Genomic DNA, 26326 nt, shown 5'->3' with positions numbered 1-26326 from the left:
CCAAAAAAGAGGGGATATATGTATATGTAGAGCTGATTCACTTTGCTGTACAGTACAAACTAACACAATATCGTAAAGCAACTATACTCCAGTTAAAAAAAAAAAGTTTGGAGACCAGCAAAAGCATTCTTTGATTGGAGCTCTGGGCAGACTCATTATTGGAAATTTTGAGCAGCGACATATCATGGGAACACAGGGATGCATGATTGGTGATGGTGTGTAGGATGGGGTGGATGGAGTGGAGACAGGGTGTCCGACAGTCACTCCCTTGGCAAAACCCTGCAGCAGCGTTGGAGTGGCATCAGGACACAGGTGGAACTGGGCAGTCAGATGCCCAGCTCTCACCCGAGGGGCCAGCACTGAGCACCAAGGATTGTTTTCAGAGTTAGCAGTAATTATGTATGTGAAACACCTGGTGTACAGGGGACACTCAAAATGATAGCTGTTATCAAAACAAAAATGTACTTCTTTATAAATCAGCGATCATTAGATAAACTGAAGGAACTAAGCAGCACGAATGTTCTAAATACTGTCTGTACCTCTTCTTAATTTTTGTAGTTCTGTTTTGGCCATTTATCTCTCAGACTATTCTCAGCTGGTTGGTTTTTGTTTTTCTTTTTGTTTCCTCACATGGTTTTCAAGCAGTCAAAAACCCCTTAGCCTATAAGATCCAGTTGAGGCTTTCTACTCTTCGCGCTTCGCGGTCTTACAAGGAGTTGTCCTCCCTTCACCTGATCTGTCTCCCGTGGTGGGCGGGGCAGTCTCCAGCTGGAGTGGCAGGAAGCAATCCATCCAGAGCCCCTGGAGCCTCCCGGAGTGGAGGCCCAGCCTGTGGACAGTGGCCCCTCAGGGCTCCACACGGCCTTGTTATTCGTGGATCACACACGTGCAAGGAGCACTTACGTGCCAGGCCCAGGGCCCACTCTGTGCTCATGTGTGGGTGCCCTTCACTTCTGAACTTCACAGGGCAGGTGCCTCTATCCCCAGGCCCCGAGAGTCAGGCCGGGATCCAGGTCTGCCGCCCCAGCACCCTGGCGCTGCGAGAGTGGTGTGTAGACCCACATGGGCAGGAAGACACGTTGAGGACCACCCGGGAGATCCCCACCCGGCACCAGCTCCCTCGGAACTGTGAACTGTCGTTGGCTCAGCACGGCCCCTCCAGAGCCCTCAACTGGAACACGACAATAACAGTAATTCAGCTTCATAATTGATCCTCATTTTTGAAACATGTTATTGTCTGTGGTGATGATAAAAGTAGTTTCATTAAGGATAATAGCTAACATTTCTAGAGAGCTCGTGCCAGGCACTGAGCCCAGGGCTTTGCCAGTCTCATTCAGTCACCACAACCACCCAACAAGTAGATACTATTATTTTCCCATTTTACAGATAATTAGGGGGCTGGAAAGCCTGAGCTTCATACTCTCTGTGTGGAGTGCACAGTTTCCTATGTGGTCAGCCTGACCCCCCAGTCCAGCTCATTTTATCTTTTTCTCTGTCTTGCTCTCTGTGCTCCGGCCTCACTGACCTTCTTTCCCCCACCCCCGATCTGTCCTCCTGCTGCAGGGCCTTTGCATGTGCCGGTCTCCCCACCCAGGATCTCTCTTCCCTCCTCCCAGCAGCTCCCTGGCTTTTGCTTTCTTCACTCCACCTCTTCCTTGGGCTCACACGGCCTCTCTAGCATTGCCCCCTGAGGGAGGTCTGCACTGCCCCCGCTCCCACCCCCCATCCAGCCCCGCCTTCCTCTACTCCCACTATCCCTTTCCCACTCCTTGTGGCTCTGGTTATAGCTGATGTGTGGATTCTTTGATTCATATTGTCTCTCCCGATGGGCGGCGAGCCCCAGAGCTCAGGGACCACGTCTTTGCTCGTTTTTGTTGTACCCTTCACTTGCATTCCTGGCAGCTCCACGAGCTGAGTACACAGTAGGACGCGGACTATATCCGTTGAATGAGTGGCCACGTCTCCGGGACCGTGTGTGTTGCCCACAGCAGACGTCAGCATCTCTCCCCGCCAGGTCCTCTGAAACCCTGCGGTCGGTCAGCTGGGGAGCCGCCTGTCTGCTCCTCCAAGGTCGGGACACGGGGTCCGCGAGCCCCGTGGGGAGCAGCGTGCGTGCTTTACCCCAGCTCAGCGGGCATCTCCCTGCTCCCTGGACCTTTGACTCCGACCCACCACCTGTACAGCCGGGTCACGGGGTGCCTCTCCATGAGCTGCTGGGCGCAGGTAGCTTTGCTCTCCCGGAACACACATAGAATAGTACCCGGCACGGGATTTTTTTTCAACTCCCAGGTTGACGTGCTCCCTGCTGTCGTGACGTGCAGCCGGGCTGAGAAAGGCTGGGAGCGAGGCTGGGAGCCCTGAGAGTGACGGGGAACCGGGCCTGCCTTCCTCTCATTCCTCCCTCTCCCCCGCCCGCGTTGTCAGCCAGAGCAAGTGAGGATGGGCCCCAGGGTGCCGCTCTGGAGTGAGGGCCATGGCTTTCCTCCGCTCAGTGGTTTCCAAATTTGGCTGGTATTAGAATCACTTGGGACTTCTTAAAACTTCCAGAACCCAAGCCACGCCCACGCCAATTAAACCACGGTCACTGGGGGGTGGGACACAGGTGGCAGCAGGTTTTGAAGCTGCTCCCTAAGTGATTCCAAACTGTACAGACAAGTCTGAGAACCACTGCATCCGCTTCTTAGCTGGGCCCCTGACCCGGAACATACAGCAGACACCACCCTCCCTTAGACTGTCGGCTGCCCGAGCTGCTGTGTGTGGAGACCTTTTCTTCTGTCGTTGTCGTTGTCGTCGTTGTCGTTGTTTTTCGGGGTTTGTTTTTGTTTTCTTTGTGTTTTTTTTTGGCTGCGTTGGGTCTTCGTTGCTGCGCACGGGCTTCCTCTAGTTGTGGCGAGCGGGGGCTACTCTTGGTTGCGGTGCGCGGGCTTCTCTCACCGCGGTGGCTTCTCTTGTTGTGGAGCACGGGCTCTAGGTGCGCGGGCTCTAATACGCAGGCTCAGTAGTTGTGGCGCACGGGCTTAGTTGCTCCGGGGCATGTGGGATCTTCCCGGACCAGGCCTCGAACCCGTGTCCCCTGCATTGGCAGGAGGATTCTTGACCACTGCGCCACCAGGGGAGTCCCCGCTGTCTTCTGTTTCATTTCATTCCAGAGGTCAGGACCATTCCCAAAACTGCAGGTTCAGAAATCCAAAATGAGAGAGGACCGGTGGGCCATGGATTCAGGGACGTTACTGGGACGTCTTTGGTTGAGTCTGAATCAGTCTCAAATTCTTGCTTTTGAAACTTGAGAGGGTAGTTTGCTGCTGCCTTCCTGAGTCACACTGAAGGGGCCTTGCATCCTCAAAAACAACCCAAGAATGTGTACTAAAGTAGCAAAGTGAGGAAGTAGCCGCCTGGAGGTGAGACATAATAGCTGGGCCTCTGGCAACCACCCTGGGCTGCCAGCTGGTCTTGAGACGGCGGGGCACCTGCTGAGAACGGTGGGTCAGCACCGTCACCCAGGCTCCCACAGATCAGTCAGCTCCCCACTGTGTAGCCGCCCACCCCAGGCTGCTTTGTCATCAGAGAGAAATAAAACTCTAGCTTATTAAGCCCAGGTGGGTTTTTGTTTTGTCTGGGGGCTTTTTGTTATTTGCAGCTGAATCTAATTCTAGCAGATACCGTGGATTCAGTGGTTTGGCTCAATGCAGGTCTGTCCTACACACGGGGCCTGGACTGCTCAACGGTGTTAGGTGACACAGGGCAGTGCTGTGAGTTTCGGAGGGCAGGGGAGAGGAGAGGTGGCCTGGGCACGGCATCACCTGCCCTGCACACACCCTCAGCTCGTGGATCAACGGACCAGGGGCTGACAGAGCCTCGTGTGTGTGTGTGTGTGTGTGTGTGTGTGTGTGTGTGTGTGAATGGGTGGTGTGTGCGCGCATCTGTGTGGTGGGGCGTGTCGGTACGTGTGTGGGGATGTGTGTGAGTAGCGTGGTGTGTGGTGTGTACGTGTGGCTGTGGCGGGCGGGCGGATGGGTGTATATGTGTGTGGTGGGGGGGGGGGTGTGGAGGGGTGGGTGCCCGCTGCGTTACATGCAGCGAGGTAGGCAGGGAGGCTGTAGGGCCCCGTGGGGAGGGCCTGAGCTCCGGGGGAATGGCAAGAAAAGGGAAAACAAGGGGCCAGCAGGGTGGGTTGCCCAGCAGAGAAGGAACAAGAAGGAGATTAGGAAGAAAGCAGGCAGTGCGGGTCTGGAGGGGGAGCCAGGGGGCGTGAGAGGCCGGAGCAGCAGCGAGTGGGTCTGGGTCGGGGCCCATCAGGGTCCCGCCGCCGGGGCGGTGCTCTGTGGGGAAGCCGTGAGGGGCTCTGTCCCGTGCTCATGCCGTAGCTGGGGCAGCGAAATGTGTGTGTTCTTGAAATGTGGGCTGGGTAGGATTTTGTGTTTCTACCACACACTTGGATCATCCCTCTGATAACGTCTCCTTCGCCCTTCGTCCTACCCCACAGACGGCTGGGTCCGTGGGCCGGACCCCTCCCCTCCCCTCCCAGGCCTCGCTGGCCCTGTCCCCGTCCCCTCCCGCCGTCCCCCACCCCTGGGCCTGGCACCAGCTCCAACACGCCAGGCTCCTGGCTGGACCCAGGTCTCTGCAGGGCTCTTCCGCCCGCCCGTAGCATCGCCCTGCGTCACCCTGACCCCTTTCCTTCCCCGCCACTTACACGCCCTGGCACGGCATGTTTATTTTTCGTGAGCGTTGTCTGTTTCCTCACGAAACCTTCAGCTCCATGACACCAGAACTTTAATCGCCTGCTGTTCACTTGCTGTTTGTTGACTGAATAACAGTTTTAAATGACTAGGGCTAGAGCTGATTGACTAAAGCCCATGATGTAGAACAAGTTTAAGTCTAAATACAAGAGTGCTGAGGGGAGTTAAGTAATCAGAGCTGGGAGGATAAGAAACCATACGATTTTAAGCCTCCCCTAAATGTTATGAGCCCCACCCACACTCGGGTGTGTGATGGGTCAGTAGCTTGCGTTCCTTTGGGAACCAGCACCCCCGTTACAGCTGACGGGGAGTCCGCCTGCTGTGGCACTGAGGGGTCTCCGACGGTGACAGAGAATCAGGACCCAGTCAGATGGCGCCTGCAACACCCAGAATGCTCCTTAGCAACTCAGTTTGGGGGCGGGGAGGGGGAGGACAAGGACAGATATCTGAAGACTCCGCTCCCCTAAGGCCCAGGATGGGACCTGGTGGGTGTGAAGAAGGGGTGAGGAGGCCCGGGCAGGGGTGCTGGCATGGCCGGTGCTGGGGAGGTTCTCGGGATGTGTGTGGTGTTCCCATTCTGTGCAGATGGTGCCAGGAGAGTGGGTTACGTGAAGCAAAGCGGCTTCGGAGTCGCAGATGGAAAAGTCACTTTTATTTCAGACCTGATGCCTTTCTTCCCCTGACTTCCCCCGAAGCCTCAGTTCCATCCCAGGAGAGCTTTCAGGCTCACAGTTAATAAACAGAGCCCAGATGCACGGGGCCGTTGGCGCTGGCATTGGACACGGCCCAGGGCCCTGGTGCTCCCCCGGGGGATCACCTCAGATGACTGTGCTGTGGGCGTAGAGGAGCTGAGTTCGCGAGACTTTTCTTCTGTGTCAGCTCTCCAGAAAACCCTCCTTCGGGGCAAACCGTGCTCGGGAAAAGCTGAGCGCATGGCCCACTTACGGGCAGCGTTGATTACGGGCTCTCGGGTGCCTGTCCTCACTTAACCAAATTCCCGGGCTGTCAGATGGGGACTGATTTACCCCGAGGTGACCCAGGCCCCTTTCTCTGACCGCTCCTGACACCTCAGCCCGTGTGGAGCGGGGGTGTGGAGTAATCGCCGGGGAGGCGCAGGGAGAGGGGCCGAGGCCAGGCTGGGCCTCTGGCCGGCGGGGTCCGCACTGCTGCTGTCATGGGGCTTCAGAGCAACAGAGGCACCTGCGGGGGCCGCCGCGGGGAGCCGGGTCCAAGGCTGCGGGCAGGATGTCGCCGCCCAGCTGGGTCTCTGGGGCCTTGCCCTCGGTTGATTGTCTTGCCACACCGTCTTCCCCTCCCTGGCAAGGTCACCGGCCGCCCACACCGTCCCCCATGGCTCAGGCTCAGGGAAACAGTCCTCTCTCACTGTGTTTTGCAGCCTTCATTCTTCACAGCTCGTTTGTGAAGTGGGCAAGGGGTAGCATTACCTTTCTCGGACTTGTTAAGCTGCCCAAGAGGAAAAAAATAAACAAGAAGGTTTTTCCTCCTCCCAGAGTCTCATTACTTGTTGGGTGAGCCTCGACCCGTATACGTTTCCAGAGAGAGACACTTGATGCCGACCGGCCGAAGGCTCGTCCCTGGACGGGACTCAGACCCTCTGCCGGCCGTTCCACCGTCTGCTGGCTCTGCAGCCACTCGGGACCGTTGCCGAGACATCTCAGCTCGTTTAGGATGCCCTGTTTCTTGCCTTGGGTCGCTGGATGTGCCATGGTCTTCCATGCTCTTTGTCATTTCTGTCCCTTTGCCGGGCGTGTGCTTCCCACCTGCCGTTCCGCCCCCCCCCCCCCGGCCCCCAGTTAATTTCCTCTCCCCTGAGTAGGCTCCACACCTTTCACTGGCTTAGATTTTTGCAGGAACACACTCTCTTGTATTTGTTTATCTGCCTGACTCCTCTCCCTCCTAGACTTGAGCTCCCTGAGGTCAGGGGTTCTACTGGGTCGCCTTTTTGTCTTTGGTGACGTGGTGGGGTCCATCGAGGGGGGCCCTCAGGTGGGAAGGTTCAAGCCTGAGCTGCTCATGCGCTCCTGGCCCAGCTTCCACACTCTTGATTCCCACAACTCACCTGCTGTCAGATCCCTCATTTGCATTCTCAGCACTGCCAGCTTGTGACTTTTTTCCAGTTTCCCTCTTAGTCATGTACTGCTTGGTCAGGTTTGTGTAGGATGCTCTCCATTCATGTGTTCATTCATTCATCATTCATTCATTCATCCATCCATCCGTCTACACACTGGCCACTCCTCTATCTAGGCTCTGGGTGTGCAGGGATGAACAGCACAGACCTAGTCCCTGTCCATGTGGGATTTACATTCTAATGGGGAAAGACAAACAAGGAGCAATCAGATCAATACGTAAGATGATGTGGAGGAGTGAGAGGGTGGAGACGTGGGCTCTGCCTCTTGATGAGGCTGTGGACGCCGCAGTGCAGAAGATCGGGATGCAGAGGTGCAGCCGTCGCTGGGAAATACGCTCCACCGCGTTGCCTTTTATTTCTCTATTCTCCCGCTTCAGAAAATATCCCTAAATAGCCTGACAGGAGAAAAGGCCCTCAGTCTGTAAGGTTTTTCCCCTTTGTTGATGTGGTTAGATTATCGTTCATGTCTTGTTAAGAGAGAATGTCCTCGAAGCTCGAGCTTGCTGAGAAGATGCATCCTGAGCTGCAAGGAGGGCCCCTGGCAGGGACAGTGGACCTGGGAGTGCCCAGACATTGCCGCCAAGGCGCTGTTGAGTCCGCAGTAGGTGCAGAGCTGGCCTCAGCCCTTGGTGGCAGAGAGCCCAGGGCCGCGGAGCCTGGTGTCTCCTGAGTCTTGCTGTCTTGAGGCCTCTGGTTCAGGACTTGGCATCTGGCTCAGCTCGGGGCAGCTCAGTGCCCCAACGGCTGCCTGGTGGAGATGGTCAGTGTGCCGTCCTCCCCGGTCCCTTGCACGTCAAGGTGGCCATAGCTTGAAGACAGGAGAATGAATGTCCAGGTTCCCAAAGCGCCAGCAAGTATCTGAAACCACTGGTGGCTTCACCGCTCCAGATAACACCCGTGCTGCCCGCGGATGGGGCTACCAGCCCCGCTTGTGGGCGCCGTGCGGCCTGTCCTGCTGTGCCCGCCCTAACCCCCCGCCCTTCCTTGGCCTGACAGATGCGGACACGAGCTTGTGGTGCCCCTCGCTGCAAGAGGTCACGGCCGCGTTCCACAGCCTGGGTGCCCACAGCCCTGCTTTGCAGCCCCCGGGTCCCCTCCAGCACGGTGGGAGGTGAGTACCTCCCCCTCCTTGGTGTCCTTCCTCATGCGGTCCACAGCCACTGAACGCAGTTCAAACCCATCTAATCGTGTACGTTAAATGTGTGTAGTACCAATTACACCTCGGGAAAAATGTAAAAAACAAAACAAAACAAAATATTACCCCCAAAATAGACTCTTCTAAACATATATCCATGCTAGGAAACACTAAAGTATTTCCTTTTCTGTAAATGTAATACGCCTGGCCGTTCATTGTACAAAGCTCCATTTTCATTATTGTTGGTGGTATCCAGCCTTGGCTCAATAAGCATTTTACGAGTTAGAGAAAGGAAAGATTTCCTCTGATGATTATTTTAAATTATGTGCTTTTTTTTTTTTTTTTTTTTTTGGCCATGCTGTGCGGCTTGTGGGATCTCAGTTCCCCGACCAGGGATTGAACCCGGGCCACAGCAGTGAAAGCCCGGTATCCTAACCACTAGGCCACCAGGGAACTCCCAAATTATGTGCATTTTTTGAGGTTAAAAAAAAAAGTTACCAAGCTCAGGCTCTAGCCCAAACGCTGAAGCACAGAGTCTGGGGAATCGCAGCACACAGGTACCCCTGAACATGGTTTCGCACCACGAATGAACGGCATGTGATACAGCCTCGAGGCGATGGGAGGAGCCAGGCACGGCTGAGTCTTGCTGCTCTGACTGGCATTTGTTCCCGCCCCTTCTTGGCTCAGCTCTCGCCACCCCTCCTCTCCTAAGATGTGTCCCAGTCTCTTTGGTCTGTCCCCAAGCCCCTCCTGGCACATTACCTAGTATCAACTCATGGCCAGCAAGGCACAGTTTTACATGTAATTTCCACAGTGCTCCACTTTGTGTCGTGGGTGCCCCCTTTGTGCCCTGGGCAGCGATGCTCATTTGTCCCCACCCTCTAGGGACAGAGCCGTACGATACATAGACGACTCGCGTTGGGTGGATGGGTTGTAAAGGTGTCGGTTATGGCACCTCCAAACTCTCTGTTGAGAGTTCTTTGAGCAGTTGGTTTGAGAACCCCAGACAGGCTGCTGCGTGGGAGCCTTCTCCCTCCTGCCGACAAGCCCTCAGGGCACCGTGGTGGGCGGATGTTTCTCTAGGGGAAGGCCAAAGCTTTCTTAAGAACCTGTTCCACGACTGTGTTTGGTAATTGTCTGCCAAACCAAACCAGACCAAACCACACTTGCTCTGCGGTAAATACCCTGCCCATGTGCCAGCCTGCCGTGAGCAATGGGGAGGGAAATGAAGCTCCGCCCGCTTCCCCGCTGCTCACCTCCTGCTGTGCGGCCCAGTTCCTGACAGGCCTCGGACCCGTACCGGCCCCGGGGGTTGGGGACCCCTGCTCTAGAGTATTCAGGGAACACCAGGAACATTCTGGTGTCTCTTCCACCAAGGGTGTGGCGTCCTTCACGGTTACATGGGCCACGAGAGAATCTTCAGGGCAGGCCGTCTTCTCTCTGTCGTCCTCCTCGGAGGCTCGTCCCGTGTCAGTTGGTTCCACGTCAGGTGCTTCTCCGTTGACCTCTAGGGTTGTCACCATCTAAGGCTCTGCTGGCCGAACAGATGCCCTGGGGCTCCTCTGGGGTGCCCACAAGCCTTGCAGTGGCCAAGACTGGAAATGATCATGGGCACGTGTGGGCGCACGGCTTGGCTGCCTTGCTCGTTGCTATGAGAAAGACAGGTCTTTCACCAGTTGTTCCTCGTCTCAGATTTCCTTAAAACTCATCACCGTCTCACTGAATGCTTCAAGATTTCCTTCCAGAAGGAAACAGCCCTGCTGCTGCTGGACCGTGCACGTCGTCTGATGTCTGCCTTGTTGCAAATAGAGTAGCCCTCTGCCCAGTGATAAGGCTCGGGAGGGAGAAGTCAGGAGGATATTTGGGGAAGAAAGGCCAGCAGAGGAGGGACCAGAACGTGAACACCGGATAAGAAGCAGGCGAGAGCCTCCGCATCCTCAGAGGGGGCCTGTGCCACTCGGCTATTCAGACACTCTTCGTCAGGTACCCCCGGTCTCACCTGGGAAGAGAGGGGGCAGTGGCTGGTCTTCCAAGGCTGCTCCCTGATTACAAAGCCCAGGTGAAGAGCCCTGGTCAGACCACAAGGCTGGCCGCTAAAGACCAGCAGCCTGCTGCTGTTGCCTGGTGCCAGAAGCCTTCATCCATTTGGTTCTCCAAGAGGGCAGCCTGATGCAGAGGCCAAAGGGGTCAATAAATGGCAGCTAATCCACTGAAAGGGGGCGTTTGGTAACTGGCCGCCTCGGGGCAGGGTAATCTGATCCAGGTAAAATTTGCTCCTCCCTCCCTCTCCGTTAGCTCAGCATCTATTCCTCTTCCTTGCATTGACCTCGGTCACGCAGAGCCCAGATGACGGGTCTGGTTTGGTTTGGCGGTGCAGGCCTGAGGAGAGCACCCTGCCTGCAGCCCCCGTGGTGGGGCGCCCGACCCACTGCTGGGCTCTCGGTCATGGTGGCGGCAGTGCTCGTAGCTTCCCTTACAGTCTTCCCTCAGAGAAGGTGCAGAGGGTCACTGTATTTAGTACTTTTTTTCGAACAATAATAGGGGAAAACAAATAGAGAAGCTGACATACTTCTCTTAAGAGTGTAGAACAATGTCATTGCAGCCCAAACTCCAGCTCCTGGCTGCTGGCCAAGGGCCGAGGGCCCTAACTCCGCCAAGCCTGTGTTGAGGCTGGGAGGCAGGGGTGGGATGAAGGTGCTTTGCAGGTGGAGTCTGGTGGTGGGACCCTCAACTTGCCCTTCACCTGCCGAGTCCTCTGGGAGAGGAGTGGGCTTATTAGGCTGTGAATTCCTCTTCTCCGAGGTGGAGGCCTGGGGATGAGCTGATGCCGCGTCCCAGAACAGCAGTCACGATGCCGACGTCCCAGTCGAGCCTCAGAAAGGCAGGCCGGGGACGAGGACCCCGAGTTGTTTCCTGCTGCTCCCAGCAGAGGCGGCACGGGGGGGACTGTTCCCCTGTCCACTTGGGAAGGCTGGCCTTCCTGCCCAGCGAGGAGAGGCCTCTCGTCATAGCCACACTTCCCCTGCCCAGCTCGGAGAAGACGCATCACCAGCGCACATTTTCTACGCTCCTCCTCCCACTGGCAGCACCAAACTGTCTGAAAGCCCACTCCTCTCGGGCAGAGTCACAAAGTCGGCTCTGAGGCTGCCCCCACCCTTCGGGAGATCTGAAAACATTCCCACCCACGCTTGCATGGCCCCGTGCGTGCTCACGGGCTGGTACAAACCAGAACTCCCCTGCACACACTGACGCAGGCCCAGCGTGTGCCCAAGATGCGTGAGCGCCAGCCTCACCCGTTCGTACTCGGGCCCTAATAAATGCTAAAACCTGGAGGAACGTCTGATCCCAGCCCTGTCCCGCACCCCCTCCCAGCTCTGGTTTGTTGACACCAATTTCCCCGGGTGCCTAGAGATGGGTTTTCTTTTTTTCCCCTCTGAGAAGCAGCACCGAGGAGTAAAGAAGAGCGGGGCCTTTTCACTGGAGCCTCCGGAGCTGTGGCCGGGGTGGCCGCACAGGAGGCTGTTACTGTTGACAGTGTTGTTGTCGTCATGGGTGTCTTCATTTATAGAGAGGGCGCTGTTATCAGGAGCTCCAGGCCAGCTAGTAAGAGTGGAGGAGTGGAAGAGACAGCAAAGGGAGCCTTGTCATAAAGTCACCTGACTTATTTGAAACCAACAATATACACTTGCCCAGAGAAGGAGCGTCATTTAGTGAGGGTGCCCCTGGTCAGTGTCTCCTCCAGGGAGCATGTGCCTGGGAGGCTTGTGCAGAGGGTGGTGTGGCTCTGCTGTCGGCTAGTGCCTCTCTCCCTGTAGGACTCTCGCCACCCTGAGTGTGACTCTGGTCTTTAAAGAGGGTGTTTTCAGTACGACCCTGGCCTCTAACTTCATCCAGGCTGTTTCCTCTCTAGGGGAAAACTGGCCATGCCGGGCTTGTCCGTGGACAGCATGGTAGTGGGACATCTTTGGAGGGGTTCTCGAGGACCACTTATACTCTAATTTCGCCTTACTTGCAGATACTTTGGCGTCTCACCTGACGTAAGCTACAAAACAGTGTCCTTTTCAGTGCATGAGCAGACTCACCATAACTGTGTGGACAAAGAGTGCTTTTAAGGAAGACTTTTGGGGGGCAGTGGAGAATGATTTTCTGGTTTCCAAGTCCCAGAAAACTAAAGCCGGAGGCCTTCCTGGAGTGGCAGCTTTGGGGAGCCAGCCCCCAAGAGGCCCCGGTGACCCCCCACCTCCTGGCATTCATCCCCTTGTGCAGCTGTCTGTCACCCCAAGTTAGGCTGGCCCGTGTGGCCTGGAGAAATCAGCAGAAGCGATGTCACCTCCAAGGGTAGGTTATGAAAGGCTGCAACCTCCGTCTCAGGAGGGCATCTCCTCTCTCTCAGGTCCCTCGCTTCAGGGGAAGCCGGGGCAAGTTGCAGAGCCCTGTGGCGAGGCCTGCACGGCAAAGACTGAGGCCAGTGACCCCTGAGTGAGCTGGGAAGCAGCTCCTCCCGCCCAGTCAAGCCTAAGCTGACAGTGGTGCCCCCAACAACGTCTTGGGGGCAGCCTCCCAAGAGACCCAGAGCCAGACGCGCCCTCCCTTCCCCGCCCCTCCACGCTGCTCCTGGATTCTTGACCCTCAGAAACTGCATAGAATAATACGTATTTGTTGTTTTTAAGCCTCTACATTTGGGGGGTCATTTGTTACGCAGCAGTGGGTGACCAGCACACACAGGGCATCAGGGCCCCAGGCTGAATGGATCATCCACACACAGGCTCTCTGTTCTCCAGCACGTGCGACCTCCCTCTCTGCCTCACTTCTCCCCTTGCGCCCGTCTCCTCCTGTTTCCTTTCCTTTGTTTTTGTCTTACCTCAGCGAGCTTAAAAGTGAGGCTAGCCTGAGCCAGAGGGAGCAGCAGGACACCCCGCAGGAGACGGCCGTGGACAGCAGCCTGAGCTGCATCTGTAAGGTGAGCCCCACCCCTCCCTCTGCTCGCAGTGCAGGCCTGTTCAGCCTCTCATTCAGCGAATACTGTGCTGACTGCCAGGAGGGATGCCACGGGAGCCTGTGCCCTCCACGCCTGCACCTGCGCCTGCCCCTGACGACCCCAGGGGCCTCGACTCCAGACCTCACTGTTTTTCTCAGTTCCTTCCCAGCGAGGCCCAGGGCTCACAGTGCCAGGGAGGCACCCCTGCCCTAGCGCCCTCTCTGCTCTCCAGTTCCTGACGCTGTGCGCGCTGGCCCAGCCAGGGGCCTACGCCGATGGGAGCCTCTTGGGCCTGATTGAGCTGCTGTGCCGAGCCGGCTTGGACGTAGGGCTCCGCCTGCTGCCCAAGACCGACCTCCAGCAGCTCCTGCTCCTGCTCCTGGACAACATCCAGGAGTGGCCGGGGAAGGTACGGCGGACCCCTGAGCCAAAGCCCAAGCCCCCATCCTCACCGCGAATGCTCTCTCATGGCCCCTAGAGCGCCCCAGGTGGGGACAGCGCTGCTCCCGCCCTTACCTGGCCTCCACGACCCACCCTCTTACTCTCCAGACTTCCCCAACCACCACCCCCAGCCCGAGTGGGCTGGTAGGGAGGTCAGGGTGGAAGGCGGGGCACGCCCCCCCCCCCCCCAGCCCACCTTGATGCCCGCTGTCCCCGCAGCTCCGGCCGCTGTGCTGTGCCCTGAGCCGGGCATCTGATCACCACCACAACCTGCTGGCGCTCGTGCAGCTCTTCCTGGACGTGACGCCCCGGAGCAGGTGGGTGCTTCTCCGCCTCTTGTCTCCCCACGTCTGAGGCTTATCCCCGCCCCCGTGCTCACCCGCCTGTGGGCCGTCCACAGCCCGCCCCATCAGTCCCCACAAACCTCCCGCTCCCGCCCAACGTCAAAAACCCAGGAGAAAGAACTAAAAATACAACTCACTAATGAGTTCATTACAAAGGGAAAAAAGCCTCATTTTCTTAACGTGGTCTTAGCAAAGCCGTCGCCTTGTACAGTTAGCCTCAGACCTGCAGCATCCCCAGCCGCCCTTCTTTGCGGCTCCCTCCGCGGTCCTCGGTGGAGGGAGGGTTCCGTCCGTCATTCAGACCTCAGCTGTGTGTTGTCTCTTGATCACTCCCCGCTCCCACCCCCCTCTCAAACTCTCCATTCATCCTTCTGTTTTATTTTCTGGACAGTATTGATCTCTGCCAGAAATTATCTTACTATTTGTTCCTGGTTCATGGCTGCCTCTCCTTGTCACCTCCAGGAGAGCAGGTCCCTTACTGGGGTCACTGCCATATCACCCCACATCCAGAACAGTGCCTGGCATGCTGTTGGCGCTTTGTGAGTTCTTTTCAAATGAACGAACAAGGTGAACAAACAAACTCAGCCCACAGGGAGATAAGACCCATTGGCTGGACCTGCCCCAATCTCTCCCCTCTCCCCTCCTTCCTTCTCCCACTTGAGGCCACAGCTGCAAGGAGTCCCTTGCCCTTCCCTGTGCAGACCACTCCCCAGGTCCCCTCCTCTCCTCTCCAGCTCTCCGTCTGCAGCTCCTCCCACCTAGAATGACACCCCTTCTCACCCTTCCAACCAGGCCTGTCCTGGGCCCCCTCCAGGAAGACCCTTCACAGGCACCCACACAGTCGCTCGCCACTGGGGCCACCCCCCTGCAACTCCCTCCCCAGGGGAAGCTTCTGGGAGCAGGCTTGGAGTTCTGCTCAGACTCCTGTCCTCAGCAAACATCCCGAGCTCAACTTCAAGCCTAAGATGGGAAGCTCGATCTCTTTCCTGTGAACTGGAAGAGAGGAGGCCTTTCCACAGTCCTGAAAGGAAAGCTTTTGCTGTGTATTTGAAAGAACTGGGCTTCTCGAAGCTCTAAGACCTTTAGGTGATGCATGCGTCAGAAATGGCAGTCCTAGAGGGCTTTCCCGTCCCCACCTCCTTATCCCTGTTCATTCCGAAATCCTGTCCATTCTGCCTTCCACATCCTAAATCCTTGCTTCTAGTGCCTCTCTATGTCAGCTCCACAAAAGCAGGGACCTCGTCTGGGTCACTTTAAATCAGCTACCTCCTTCCCGCCCCCTCCTGCTTTCATTTCACCATCTCTCACCTGGATGGTGGCAGTGGCATTCTGTCCCTGGCTCCTCCTTCAAAGGCTGTTTGCTCGGCAGGTACATGTGATTATCGTGTCCCTGCCTTGCCTTGCTTGCTGTCACCTGCACGGCCAAGTGCAAACACCTTAGCTTGGTCTCCAAGGCCCCATGTGGTCCAGCCCCAGTTTCCCATTTGCTCCAACCAGGCCATGTGATTTGTATTTGTTCTACGTACTTTTATATGTATATATATTTACAGGTATGTAAATGTTTATAAATACAGGCAGACCGCATTTCACTGTGCTTCTTCGCTTTATTGCACTTCACAAATATTGTGGGTTTTTTTACAAATGAAGCTTTGTGGCAACCCTGCATCGAGCAAGTCTGTCAGTGCCATTTTTCCAGCAGCATTTGCTTACTTCGTGTCTCTGTGTCACATTTTGGTAATTCTCAGAATATTGCAAACTTTTTCGGTATTAGGTTTGTGATGGTGGTCTGTGATCAGTGATCTTTGATGTTACTATTGTGAAAAGATTAGGCCTCACTGAAGGCTCAGATGATGGTTAGCATTTTTTAACGAGGTGTTTTTTAATTAAGGTATATACACTGTTATTTCAGACATAATGCTATTGCATACTTAATAGACTACAGTATAGTGTAAACATAACTTCTTAAAAAATTTTTACTGAAGCATAGTTTATTTACAATGTTGTGGTTAATTTCTGCTGTACAGCAAAGTGATTCAGTTATACACATATATTTTCTTTTTCATAATCTTTTCTATTATGGTTTATCACAGGATATTGAATATAGTTCCCTGTGTAGTAGTACCTTGTTGTTTATCCATTCTATATATAATAGTTTACATCTGCTAATCCCAAACTGCCAATCCTTCCCTTTCCCACCCCTCCCCTTTGTCAACCACAAGTCTGTTCTCCATGTCTGTGAGTCAGGTTTTTTTGTAGATATGTTTATTTGTCGTATTTTAGATTTCACATGTAAGTGATACCATATGGTATTTGTTTTTCTCTTTCTGACCTACTTCACTTAGTGTGATAATCTTTAGGTCCATCCATGTTGCTGCAAATGGCATTATTTTATTATTTTTTTTAATGGCTGAGTAATATTCCATTGTGTATATGTACCATATCTTCTTTACCGGTTCATCTGTCGATGGACATTTATATTGCTTCCATGTCTTGGCTATTGTAAACAGTGCTACTATGAACATAGGGGTGCATGTATCTTTTCGAATTATAGTTTTGTCTGGGTATGTGCCCAGGAGTGGGATTGCTGGATCATATGGCAACTCTATTTTTAGTTTTTTGAGGAACCTCCATACTGTTCTCCATAGCGGCTGCACCAACTTACATTCCCACCAACAGTGTAGGAGGGTTCCCTTTTCTCCACAGCCTCTCCAGCATTTATTATTTGTAGACTTTTTAACGATGGCCGTTCTGACCAGTGTGAGGTGGTACCTCATTGTAGTTCTGATTTGCATTTCTCTAGTAATTAGCGATGATGGGCATCTTTGCATGTGCCTATTGGCCATCTGTATGTCTTCTTTGGAGATTCTTTGGAGAAATCTCTATTTAGGTCTTCTGCCCATTTTTCGATTGGGTTGTTTGTTTTTTTTGTTACTGCTAAACAGTAGGAGCTGTTTGTATATTTTGGAAATTAGGCCCTTGTCAGTCGCATCGCTTGCAAATATTTTCTCCCTGTCTGTAGGTTTAAACACAACTTTTACGTGCACTGGGAGATCAAAAAATTCATGTGACTTGCTTTATTGTAATACTTGCTTTATTGTGGTGGTCTGGAACCAAACCTGTAATATCTCCGAGGCGTGCCTGCGCATGTGTGTGTGTGTGTGAGATGAGCCTCATTCTTTTCCATAGCTGCATAGTATTCCCTAGTGTGCATGCAACCAGTCCCCTGTTCTGGATATTTGTCCAATATACAAGCTTTGTGCATCTATCCAAATATTTCTGTAGGATCAGTTCTTTGAAATTGCAGTCCTAAAGTATGTATATATAAAATTTGGCCTCCACAAAAGAAGCTGTACTAATCAGTAACAGACATGAAAATGCCTGTTTCTCCACATTCTCATTAACACCGTGTAGTCTCAGTTTTGTTTTTAAGTTTTAATTAATCTGGTAAGTGAAAAATCTCTTCCTGTGGTTCTAATTTTCATTTCCCTGATTGCCAGTGAAATTGAGAACCTTTTGCTATGTTCATTGGCCTTTTTGTGTTTCTCTTGGTGTAAATTACCTCTTGATATCGCGCCCATTTTTCTATCAGGTAATTTATCTTCTTCTTAATTATATTGATTTATAAGTTGCTTAATACATATATTTTGGACACCGTGTTTCCTCCTAAGTCTGTAAATTGTCCTTTTTAAACCTTTGTGTATATCCTTCCGTGAACTGATTTTTTTTCCCTTTTTCAATAACCTTTTTTTTTTTTTTAAATTTATTTTTGGCTGTGTTGGGTCTTCGTTGCTGCATGCCGGCTTTCTCTAGTCGGCGGCAAGCAGGGGCCACTCTTCATTGCAGTGCGCAGGCTTCACATTGCGGTGGCTTCTCTTGTTGTGGAGCACAGGCTCCAGGCGCATGGGCTTCAGTAGTTGTGGCATGCGGGCTCAGTAGTTGTGGCTTGCGGGCTCTAGAGTGCAGGCTCAGTAGTTGTGGCGCACGGGCTCAGTTGCTCCACGGCATGTGGGATCTTCCTGGACCAGGGCTCGAATCTGTGTCCTCTGCATTGGCAGGAGGATTCTTAACCACTGCGCCACCAGGGAAGTCCCTTCAATAAACTTTTAATTTCAGAATAGATTTAGATTCACAGAAAAGGTACATGGATAGTACAGAGAGTTGATTGTAATTGAATCTTTCTATCTTGAAAAGGAAGGCCTTCCCCACCCCAAGAGCATAAAAATATTGTGTTCTATTTTCTTTCAGTACTTACATAACTTTGTTTCTCTTGGCTCTTAATCCCATCTGGAATCTATTTTTTGTAGGTATGAGACAGAGATCTAACTTGATTTTTTCCACCCCCAAAGAGCCAGTGACCCAACACCAATTTTTTTCTGTCGTAGTAATCCATCATTTCCCAACAGATTTGAAACTACCTGTGTCATATCCTAAATTTATGACATCGTTCGTCTGTTAGCCAAACTGTGATGTCAGGAATCAGTGTCTTTCCGAGGGTATCTTCTTTATAGCTCCAGGGCCCTCGGTAGATGCTCCTTAAATGCTCATAGTGAGTATAATGGAACGGCCTCACCTGCTTTCAGACAGACACACCAACTAGGGTAAAACCTCCTGCCGAGACCCGTTGCTGGGAAAGAGGGCTCGTCATAGGGATGGATGGTGTGTATTCATTTACTTAGAAATTTTATTTCTTTTTCTAAATAGATGAAACACTCAGAACAAAATTCAAAAGGCACCAAGGAGTACCTCTTGAACACCTGCCCCTCCCCCTCCCCCGTGCCTGTACCACCCAGCCTTGTCCCCATTTCTCATCTGTGCTTATGGCTTGTCCTCCCCGCCCTTCTGTACTTCGGCGTAGGTTTTGGCAGCTGTTCCAAACTGGATCGGAAAGAGCTTCTAATTCTTTTTCACAGCTGCACCGTATTCACTGTGCTCTTTAGTTAGCTGCGCCCTCCACAGCGTCCCCGTGGTGGTGGCCTTGTTCTCCCCTCGCTGGCGGCTGCCCCACTGGGCTCCGTGCCCAGACTGACCCCGGGAAGGAGGGCGTGTTGCTGGACGATGGGCTGCCACTTTCTTCGTCTGCCTGCCTGCCGACTGGTTAAGCACAGAGCGAGAACCCCCGCCAACACGGGTGTGATGCCCCCCTCCCCACCTGGTTGACCAAGACTTCAAGGGATGCGCTGTAAGGCAGAGTTGAGCGTAACCGTGAGAAATGAAAGTACAGACTAGAGCGAAGCACCTGAAATGGGGCCAATGGGAAGGGGGGGCTCTTGGAGGAAAGTCTGTCTTGGGACTCTGCCCCTCTGGGGTGGCTCCAGGAGCTGCTGGGCAGAGCGCATGTCCGCGCAGGCCTCAGCGGCAGTTCCCACGGGCCCCATCGGGAGGGAGCTGCCTCTGAAAGCCGATGTTCCCAGGCTCGGGACCCTCCTTCACCACCTGCGAAAGTTTATTAAATGTCCCACGGGTGCTGCCTCACCGTGGCCCTGGAAGTAGAGGGGAAGTGACACCAGCTTAAGCAGATTCCTGGTCACGAGGGAGGAGCAGGCAGCCCTGGGAGAAAGCAGCCTTCAGAGTCGCCAGGTGTTTGCCCCAGGGATGAGAGTAGTGACAGGTGCGGGCGCACCAGAGCTCCCCGGAGCCCTCCTCGCTTCCCTCTGGGTTCCACGCTGCCACCCCGGGTGGGCAGAGGGTCCGTGCATGGCCCCGGACAGGTTCATCTTCTCCCAGCCCATCAGCCTCTCCCAGCTTCGTTTCCTGGGTCCCTCGCTCCACTGTTAACTCCCTTCCTGCGTGTTCTTCAGATCTGCCCACCCTGAAAACTGCATGGCCACGTGGCGTGGTGCTACCACATTCCCTGGTCCTCCCCCTCGGCCCCTGACCCCTTCAGGCTGCCCAGGAGCCGCCCTGAGTTGCCAGCCAGCCTCCTGGGGGCCCTCAGCAGATTCCAGGCTCCACCAGGCTTCCTGCTGGAGACACCTCTCCCCTCCCAGCAAACAGCGGGGCCCCTTCTCTCTCCACAGGATGACTGACTGCTGCCCCCACACACACACCCAGTGGACCCACAGCTCTCACCCCCGCCTTTCCTCCTGATCCCTCCTCCACAATCAGGATCTCAACAGTCCTGCCTTTTCCAGACCTTCCTTCTGCATCATCCTTGCTCGTCCTTATACCTTGAGCTTTTTATTCTCTACTGGCTCTTTCTGTCAGCAAAGAAATGTGCTCTGTGTGTCTCCTACCTTCGAACGGCAGTTCCATCTCCACGCACTCCTCCCTGCAGCTCCTGCTGCCGTCCACACTCTCCACCCCCAGCTCTCTCCTTCTCCTTGTCCAAACCCTGCCCACCCTGGACACGGGGGTTCTTCAGAGCTCAGAGTGTCTCAGAGGGAGTTCTCACCTGAGAAAAGAGACATTCGGGCCTCTGGAGGCGGACAAGTCCAGAACATTCTAGAAGGAGTCCACCAAGACCCCAGACCCTCAAGATTTCAGAAGGGTTCAAAATCTGGAGGAACAAGAGGCAAGAGGAAAGTCATGTCCAGGGGTCAAGGGACCATGGCTGGAGCTGGGAGGACGGCCGAGGGTCCCCATGGAGCCAGGAGCACGCGGGGTGATGGCTGAGCAGAAGCTCGCTCCCCTTTATGAGTGGCTGTGTGTGTGTGGGGGGGGCAGTGGGAGTAGAGGCGCCACCCCAGTCTACCTAAAGCGCTCTGTCACCAGTGACCTAATGGCCTGTCCTCGTGCGCAAGCTTCCCATTTTCGCCTTGGCTGGCTGCACGGTGTGGTTTTCCTGGTACCCTCCCCTCCTCAGGCCCCTCCCCCTAAGGCGCCATCCTCGGTGGCCCCCCCCCCGCTGCTCCCTGAGCCTTGGTTGGCCTCAGGGTCCTGCCCCAGCCCCTCCTCTCTGGTCCCTTGGCATAGCCTCGGGGGGCTTTCTGGGCGGGGCTCTGTGGGCCTCTGTCCACACTGCCCCCTTGCAGGACTCGGGCGCCTCTCCCCAGCTGCTGGGAGCGTCGAGCTGCCTCTGCGGAAGGTTGGCTGGGCCCCTTCCTTGGGAGCAGCCCGGGGCTGGGGGTATAAAGGGCTTCCGCTGCCTCAACCCTGCATGTCTCTGAGAGGCGGGGACCCTGCCGGCTCCAGAGCCCCTTGCGGGGTCGGCTGAGGGCTTTGCGGAGACTGCATCGCAGCCTGGCTTGCCCCCGGCCCAGACCTGCTTCCTTCACCCCCCGATAGGAGTGATGCCAAGAGCACCCTTATACCCCACTCCTGCCATAAATTCCATGCACGCTCATCTCCGTTTCAGAGTCCAGCTCCTTGGGACTCCACCCAGGACCCCATCTCAGCCACTTCCATGGCTTCAACGCCAACTTCGCGCCAGGGGCTCCTGAGTCAATACCTCTGGCCAGACTTTTCTGCTCAGCACCAGATCCGAGTGGGAAGTATTTCAAATTCAGCACATGTGAAACAGAAGTCACTGTCTTCCAAGGGGGACCACCTCCTCCTGTCTTCCATGGCCCTGTGATGGCATCTGCCCATGGCCTGAAGCCTGGGGTGTCTGTGGGCACCTTCTGTCCCTTCAGGCGTCCCCATCTCCCACGACAGTTACCTCTCCACATCACCCTCCGGTGCCACAGCGGCTCAGGCTCTCAGGACAGCACCCCTGGACGTCTGCCAGGGAACCGGAGCTGGCTCCTTCCAGGCTCTCTCCCGTGTGACCCATCCCCACTCTGTCCAGCGGTGGCCTCTTCCTTCTAATGCACATCTGTCCCTGTCACTCCTCTGCTTAAAATCCTTCAGGCTTCTATGCTCAGGATGAAATTCAAACAGCCCAGCCTGGCGTACGAGGGCTTTCGTGCCTACTTTCCCAAGCCTGCCTTCTCCCTGCCACGTCCCCTCACAGGCTTCCACCCTCCAGCCATATCCTGAAAATGTGCGGCTACCCAAACCCATGATGAGCATTTGTCTTGAACTTTTCAACATCTGTTCCCTCTTCCTAGAGAAGCCTCTTTCCCTGTCTTCTTCCTCCTCTTTGCCTGGTTGACATTTCCTCACCCCCCAAGACTAGGCTGAGATGAGGCATCTCCTCTTCGGAGAAACCTCCGGATGCAGAGCCCTGGTTGTTGGTGCCCCTTGCTGACCCCTTGGGCTGTGAGCGTCGTGAGGACAAGAGCTGTGACTTTGCTCGCTGGGTCCTTGGACCCTGGCACGGAGGAGGGGCTTGGGGAGCGTGCTTGTGGAGTGCTTGCTTCTGGAGGGCAGATTTCAAAAAGAGTAGAGAGAGTGAGAGCTTTTTAGTAGCAGATTCCAAAAAGAAAAATGGTTCAGGGGGGCTAGAGAGATCCTGCAATAAAACTTTGAACATGGTTTGCAAATGGACCCAATGACGAAAAATGCAGGAAGTATCTAGAGGTGCAGGGGCTGCACTCAGAGCTCATGCATGATCTCTGATCTTGAAAGATATGGAAGAGGGAAAGAAAGGGACATGAGCAAGGCAAATGGAGAAATAGCACAGACCAGTGACAGTATTGGTGGGAAAAGCTAAGGCCCGTAGAAAGGGCTTCTGTGTAATTTTTGCTTTTTTTTTTTTTTCTTTTGGCCACACCACGAGGCATGTGGGATCTTAGTTCCCCGACCAGGGATGGAACCGATGCTCCCTGCAGTGGAAGCGTGGAGTCCTAACCACTGGACTGCCAGGGAAGTCCCCTGTGTAGTTATTTTTAAATTTATTTATTTATTTATTTATTTATTTTATTTTGGCTGTGTTGGGTCTTCGTTTCTGCGCGAGGGCTTTCTCTAGTTGCGGCAAGCGGGGGCCACTCTTCATCGCGGTGCGCGGGCCTCTCACTATCGCGGCCTCTCTTGTTGCGGAGCACGGGCTCCAGACGCGCAGGCTCAGTAGTTGTGGCTCGCGGGCCCAGTTGCTCCGCGGCATGTGGGATCTTCCCAGACCAGGGCTCGAACCCGTGTCCCCTGCATTAGCAGGCAGATTCTCAACCACTGCGCCACCAGGGAAGCCCCCCTTGTGTAGTTATTTTTGAAGTGAGGAGTGCTGTTCTGGGCTGATGAGGAAACGTTAACACGGATGAAGAGAGAACAATACCATGTAATTCCCATTTTGCTTCTGTCTTCCTTGTTGAGGAGCATAATTTTTCATCTGGACTCAAATATTGATCAAAGGGGATTGCAGCCTAAGATATCGGGGGAGACGGAATGACAGCATCCAGCTGTGTGAAATGAGTTGAGGTCCCCTCCAGCAAAAGGATGTCTCAAGCCTGTCCTGGGCGACGTGCAGGTGGGGCGCCCTCACTCTGCAGAGACCTCCGGTGGGTGGGAGGGTGCGGGAGGTCCCGGGGCATGGGGAGGGAGGGTGCAGAAGGTGCTTTCTTCACTCAGTGCCGCGGGCTTGATGTGTCCCTCAACAGAACTCCCCAGGGGATAGCGTGTGAGCACATACATAGACAAGGAAGCACCGCTTTCTAGGATTCCTAAGAATAAATCATATCAGACTAGCCTCATTTCGTTTTTGACAGACTAACCAGAAGAGTACTCTGGAGAGGGCTGTCTGGGTTTTGTAGGGCCTTTGACGGAAACGATCCTCGTATCTTGTGACAACATAAAGAAACATGGGCTGAGCGATGTCAAATTAGATGGGCTCGTCATCCAAAAGTGCTGCTAGCCGTCAGAATTGGCCTGGAGGGAAGGCCCAGGCGGCCACCCAGAGTTCCGTCTTCACTGACAGGTTGGCCAGCGCAGACCATGGGTCTTGGACGAGGCCATTAATAGAACAATGGTCAGGTTCACACGTAACATGAATGTGACTGACAGCAAATTGAAGATCCCGGAACATCTCAGCAGACCATAATGATGGGCTGAGTGGGAAAGAGAGACCCAGCGGCACAATTAAGAACAGGATCTGGGAGATGGGATTTGACAGCGAGACGTATGAACTAACTTTGGGCCCAATCTGTCAACGGCGTCGCATCTCGAGGCTGCCCCTAGAATGAGTGTCAGCCTCAGCTCTGAGCGCCTCACTTGATGGGAATGTCAGCAACGCTGAGGAACTTCATAAGAAACAACCCAGAATGGCAACAGGATTCCAAAGGTTAGAAAAGAGTAGCTGTTGCACCGGGGAAGGGGTAGCCATGGGAAGTTCGGCGACTTCCTTCAAGTACGCAAAGGCCCTAGTTAAACGGACGGATATGTGGGTACCAGGACATGAGACGGGGTGACTTTTAAGGTATTTTAAGCGTAGTGGTCTGTGGGTTTCCTCATAATACCAGAAAGAGAGAGAGGGAGGGAGGAAGGGAGATAGGAGGATGGAAGTTGGGTTGTGATTGTCCACATGAACTTTATTTACTAAGCGGTAGTAACCTTTTTATTTGGTTGTACTATGCATGCAGGAGAGGACACATCAGAGGTGGACACTGTACACTTTGCCAAGCGTCTGTGCAACCACCGCTGCCTCACAGGCCAGAACGTCACCTGCTTGCTCCCCAGAAGGCCCCTGGGCCGCCCCCCGCCCCAGGCATTCCCTCTGCAAAGAAAACCGCTTCCCCAACTTCCATTCCGTGGGTGTGTGGTGCCGGGTTTTGAACATGGGTGCCGGTGGGACCGGTAGATGGCTTCTTCATGTTGCCTGGTGGGACCCCACCATGTGGATCTGAGGCTGTCTGAATCCCACCGTCTCTTCCTGTCTGCACTGTGTGTGCCCACACTTGTGAGTGTCCCAGCAGGTGTGGGGATGACCGGGCAGACGGCCGAAGAGTTTACCCTGACCTCTGAGCCCAGGTCCTTGTCCTTCCTGCCCAGGTGGCACATGCTCACGTGCAAGATAGGAGACTCCAGGGAAGGAGTGAGGGGCAGGTGGCATGAGAGGCGGTCGTGATGCCTGAGAGGCGGCATGGACAGCCCGGGAGCGGCGAGCCGGGCAGACGCCCTGGGGCAGGGTGTTGGGCGGCATTTCCACGGCGGAACAGGCCGCTGCAGTTGCTTCCTGAGCTGCCCTAGAGACATGGAAAACGCCGTTCACGCCTTTGGCCAGATGCCTGGTGGCCTCTTACGGTAGTTCAACCTCAGCAGAGCCTAGTTCCCCTCCAGGGGGCTGCGGTGACCTGTGTGGTTGTCCTGACACCCTAATGGCCCGAGCTGGCAGGCACCTTTGCGGTCCTCAGAGCACCCACAGGCTGCCCCTTGCAGGAGCTGGAGGCTGGAGGCTGGGGAGTAGAGCGCCTGCGCTCCACTTCCCGGCTCTGCTGTTGGTTTGGAAAAGTCATTTCCCAATTTCCCAGCGCCTTAGGCCCTCTGAGTGCTGATCCGGTGTCCTGGTCTTACAGCGGCCTGTCAGGGTGGCGGGGCAGGACTGAGGCAGAGGCCTGGCCTGGTGTGATTTCAGAGGGCTGGAGCCTGTTGCCTTATATGACACTGGCTGGCATGGCTCCAGTGGGTTCTGCATCCTCCTGTGTTCGCCTGGTTTGAGTTCCGGGGAGGCCTCGCCGGGTGGGGTTGGGCAGCTTCTGGGGGAGGACGGCCCGGGGCCAACCTCAGCCGGGCCACGGGCCCCCCTGCTCGCCCCCTGCACAGTGTGGGTGGTGTTTGGGGTGAGTCTTTGCTCTTTCCCCTCTGTAGAGTGAGTTCTCAGTGTGGAATTAAAAAGTGGTCCTGTTCCCTCTCCCTGTGTCCCAGTGGGAACTGAGAGGGCAGGGGACTGTGTGTAGAAGGCAGGGAGGGCCGTCAGGATGAAAGGCAGTGGGCAGGCGGGGAGCGCACCGCCCTCAGATGTGGGTTTCTTTTCATCCATTCACCCCCCCCCCCCCCCGGGGCTCCTTCTGATGCTTGTCTTCTATTTCTTTCCGGACAGCAGCTCTGTCCTGACCCACCCGGCCCACCTCTTCCCTTCTGGAACCACCCCCGGCTCTGCTTTGCCGGCCTGCCAGCACCCCACCCCCGGGTCGGCCCCTCCCCACCCGCTGCGGGTAACGGCGCTCCCCAAGGCCCGGGTTTGGATTAATGAAGCCCAGATGCCGGACTGGGGACTCCGGCTGCAAGTTCTCGCGCTGGAGCAGCAGCTTGGCTCGGAGGGCCCGTCTACCTCCCCCCCACCCCCCGCCCCCCACCGCCCCGTGCTCCTGGCCCAGCTGCTGCTGGGGCTCCCGGGGAACAGCTGGAGAGCAGGTTCTGGCGGCCGGTGCTGGGCGGGCGCCGCGGCGGGAGCCCAGGGAGAGACGCGGGTGGGGCTCCGGGTGAGGGGTCTGGTGTGGGGGGTGCCGGATGAGGGCTCCCATGTTCTGTCCCGTGACGCAGTCCAGATGGGGCTGCCTCTCCCCAGGACTCGGAGGGTGGGTGGGAAAGCTGGGGCGCTCTGCAGAAAGGGAACCGGGGTCACCAGTCCAGAATGGAAGGGGATGGCCAGCCCCTCCCAGGGTGGCCAGATAAAATACAAAGATGGCATAGGAGAAACTCACGCTAAAAAACATTGTTCTTTATCTATAGGAAGTTCATATTTAACTGGCATCCTATATTTTTATTGGCTAAGTCAGGCTATCCTTACCA

General features: G+C 55.0%; 1 protein-coding gene across 1 annotated transcript in view; it reads left to right on the top strand.

The window, feature by feature from the left end:
• FAM178B (family with sequence similarity 178 member B) overlaps positions 1–26326 on the top strand; it is a 99740-nt gene that overhangs the window by 46701 nt on the left and 26713 nt on the right. Inside the window, 4 exon segments of the mRNA XM_068564177.1 lie at positions 7885–8003; positions 12894–12983; positions 13234–13410; positions 13662–13759. Of these exon segments, the coding sequence (XP_068420278.1) occupies positions 7885–8003; positions 12894–12983; positions 13234–13410; positions 13662–13759 (484 nt within the window).

Source organism: Eschrichtius robustus, chromosome 15 (assembly GCF_028021215.1).
Source record: "Eschrichtius robustus isolate mEscRob2 chromosome 15, mEscRob2.pri, whole genome shotgun sequence".
NCBI lineage: Eukaryota > Metazoa > Chordata > Mammalia > Artiodactyla > Eschrichtiidae > Eschrichtius > Eschrichtius robustus.
This window is presented reverse-complemented; position numbering and strand designations above follow the sequence as displayed.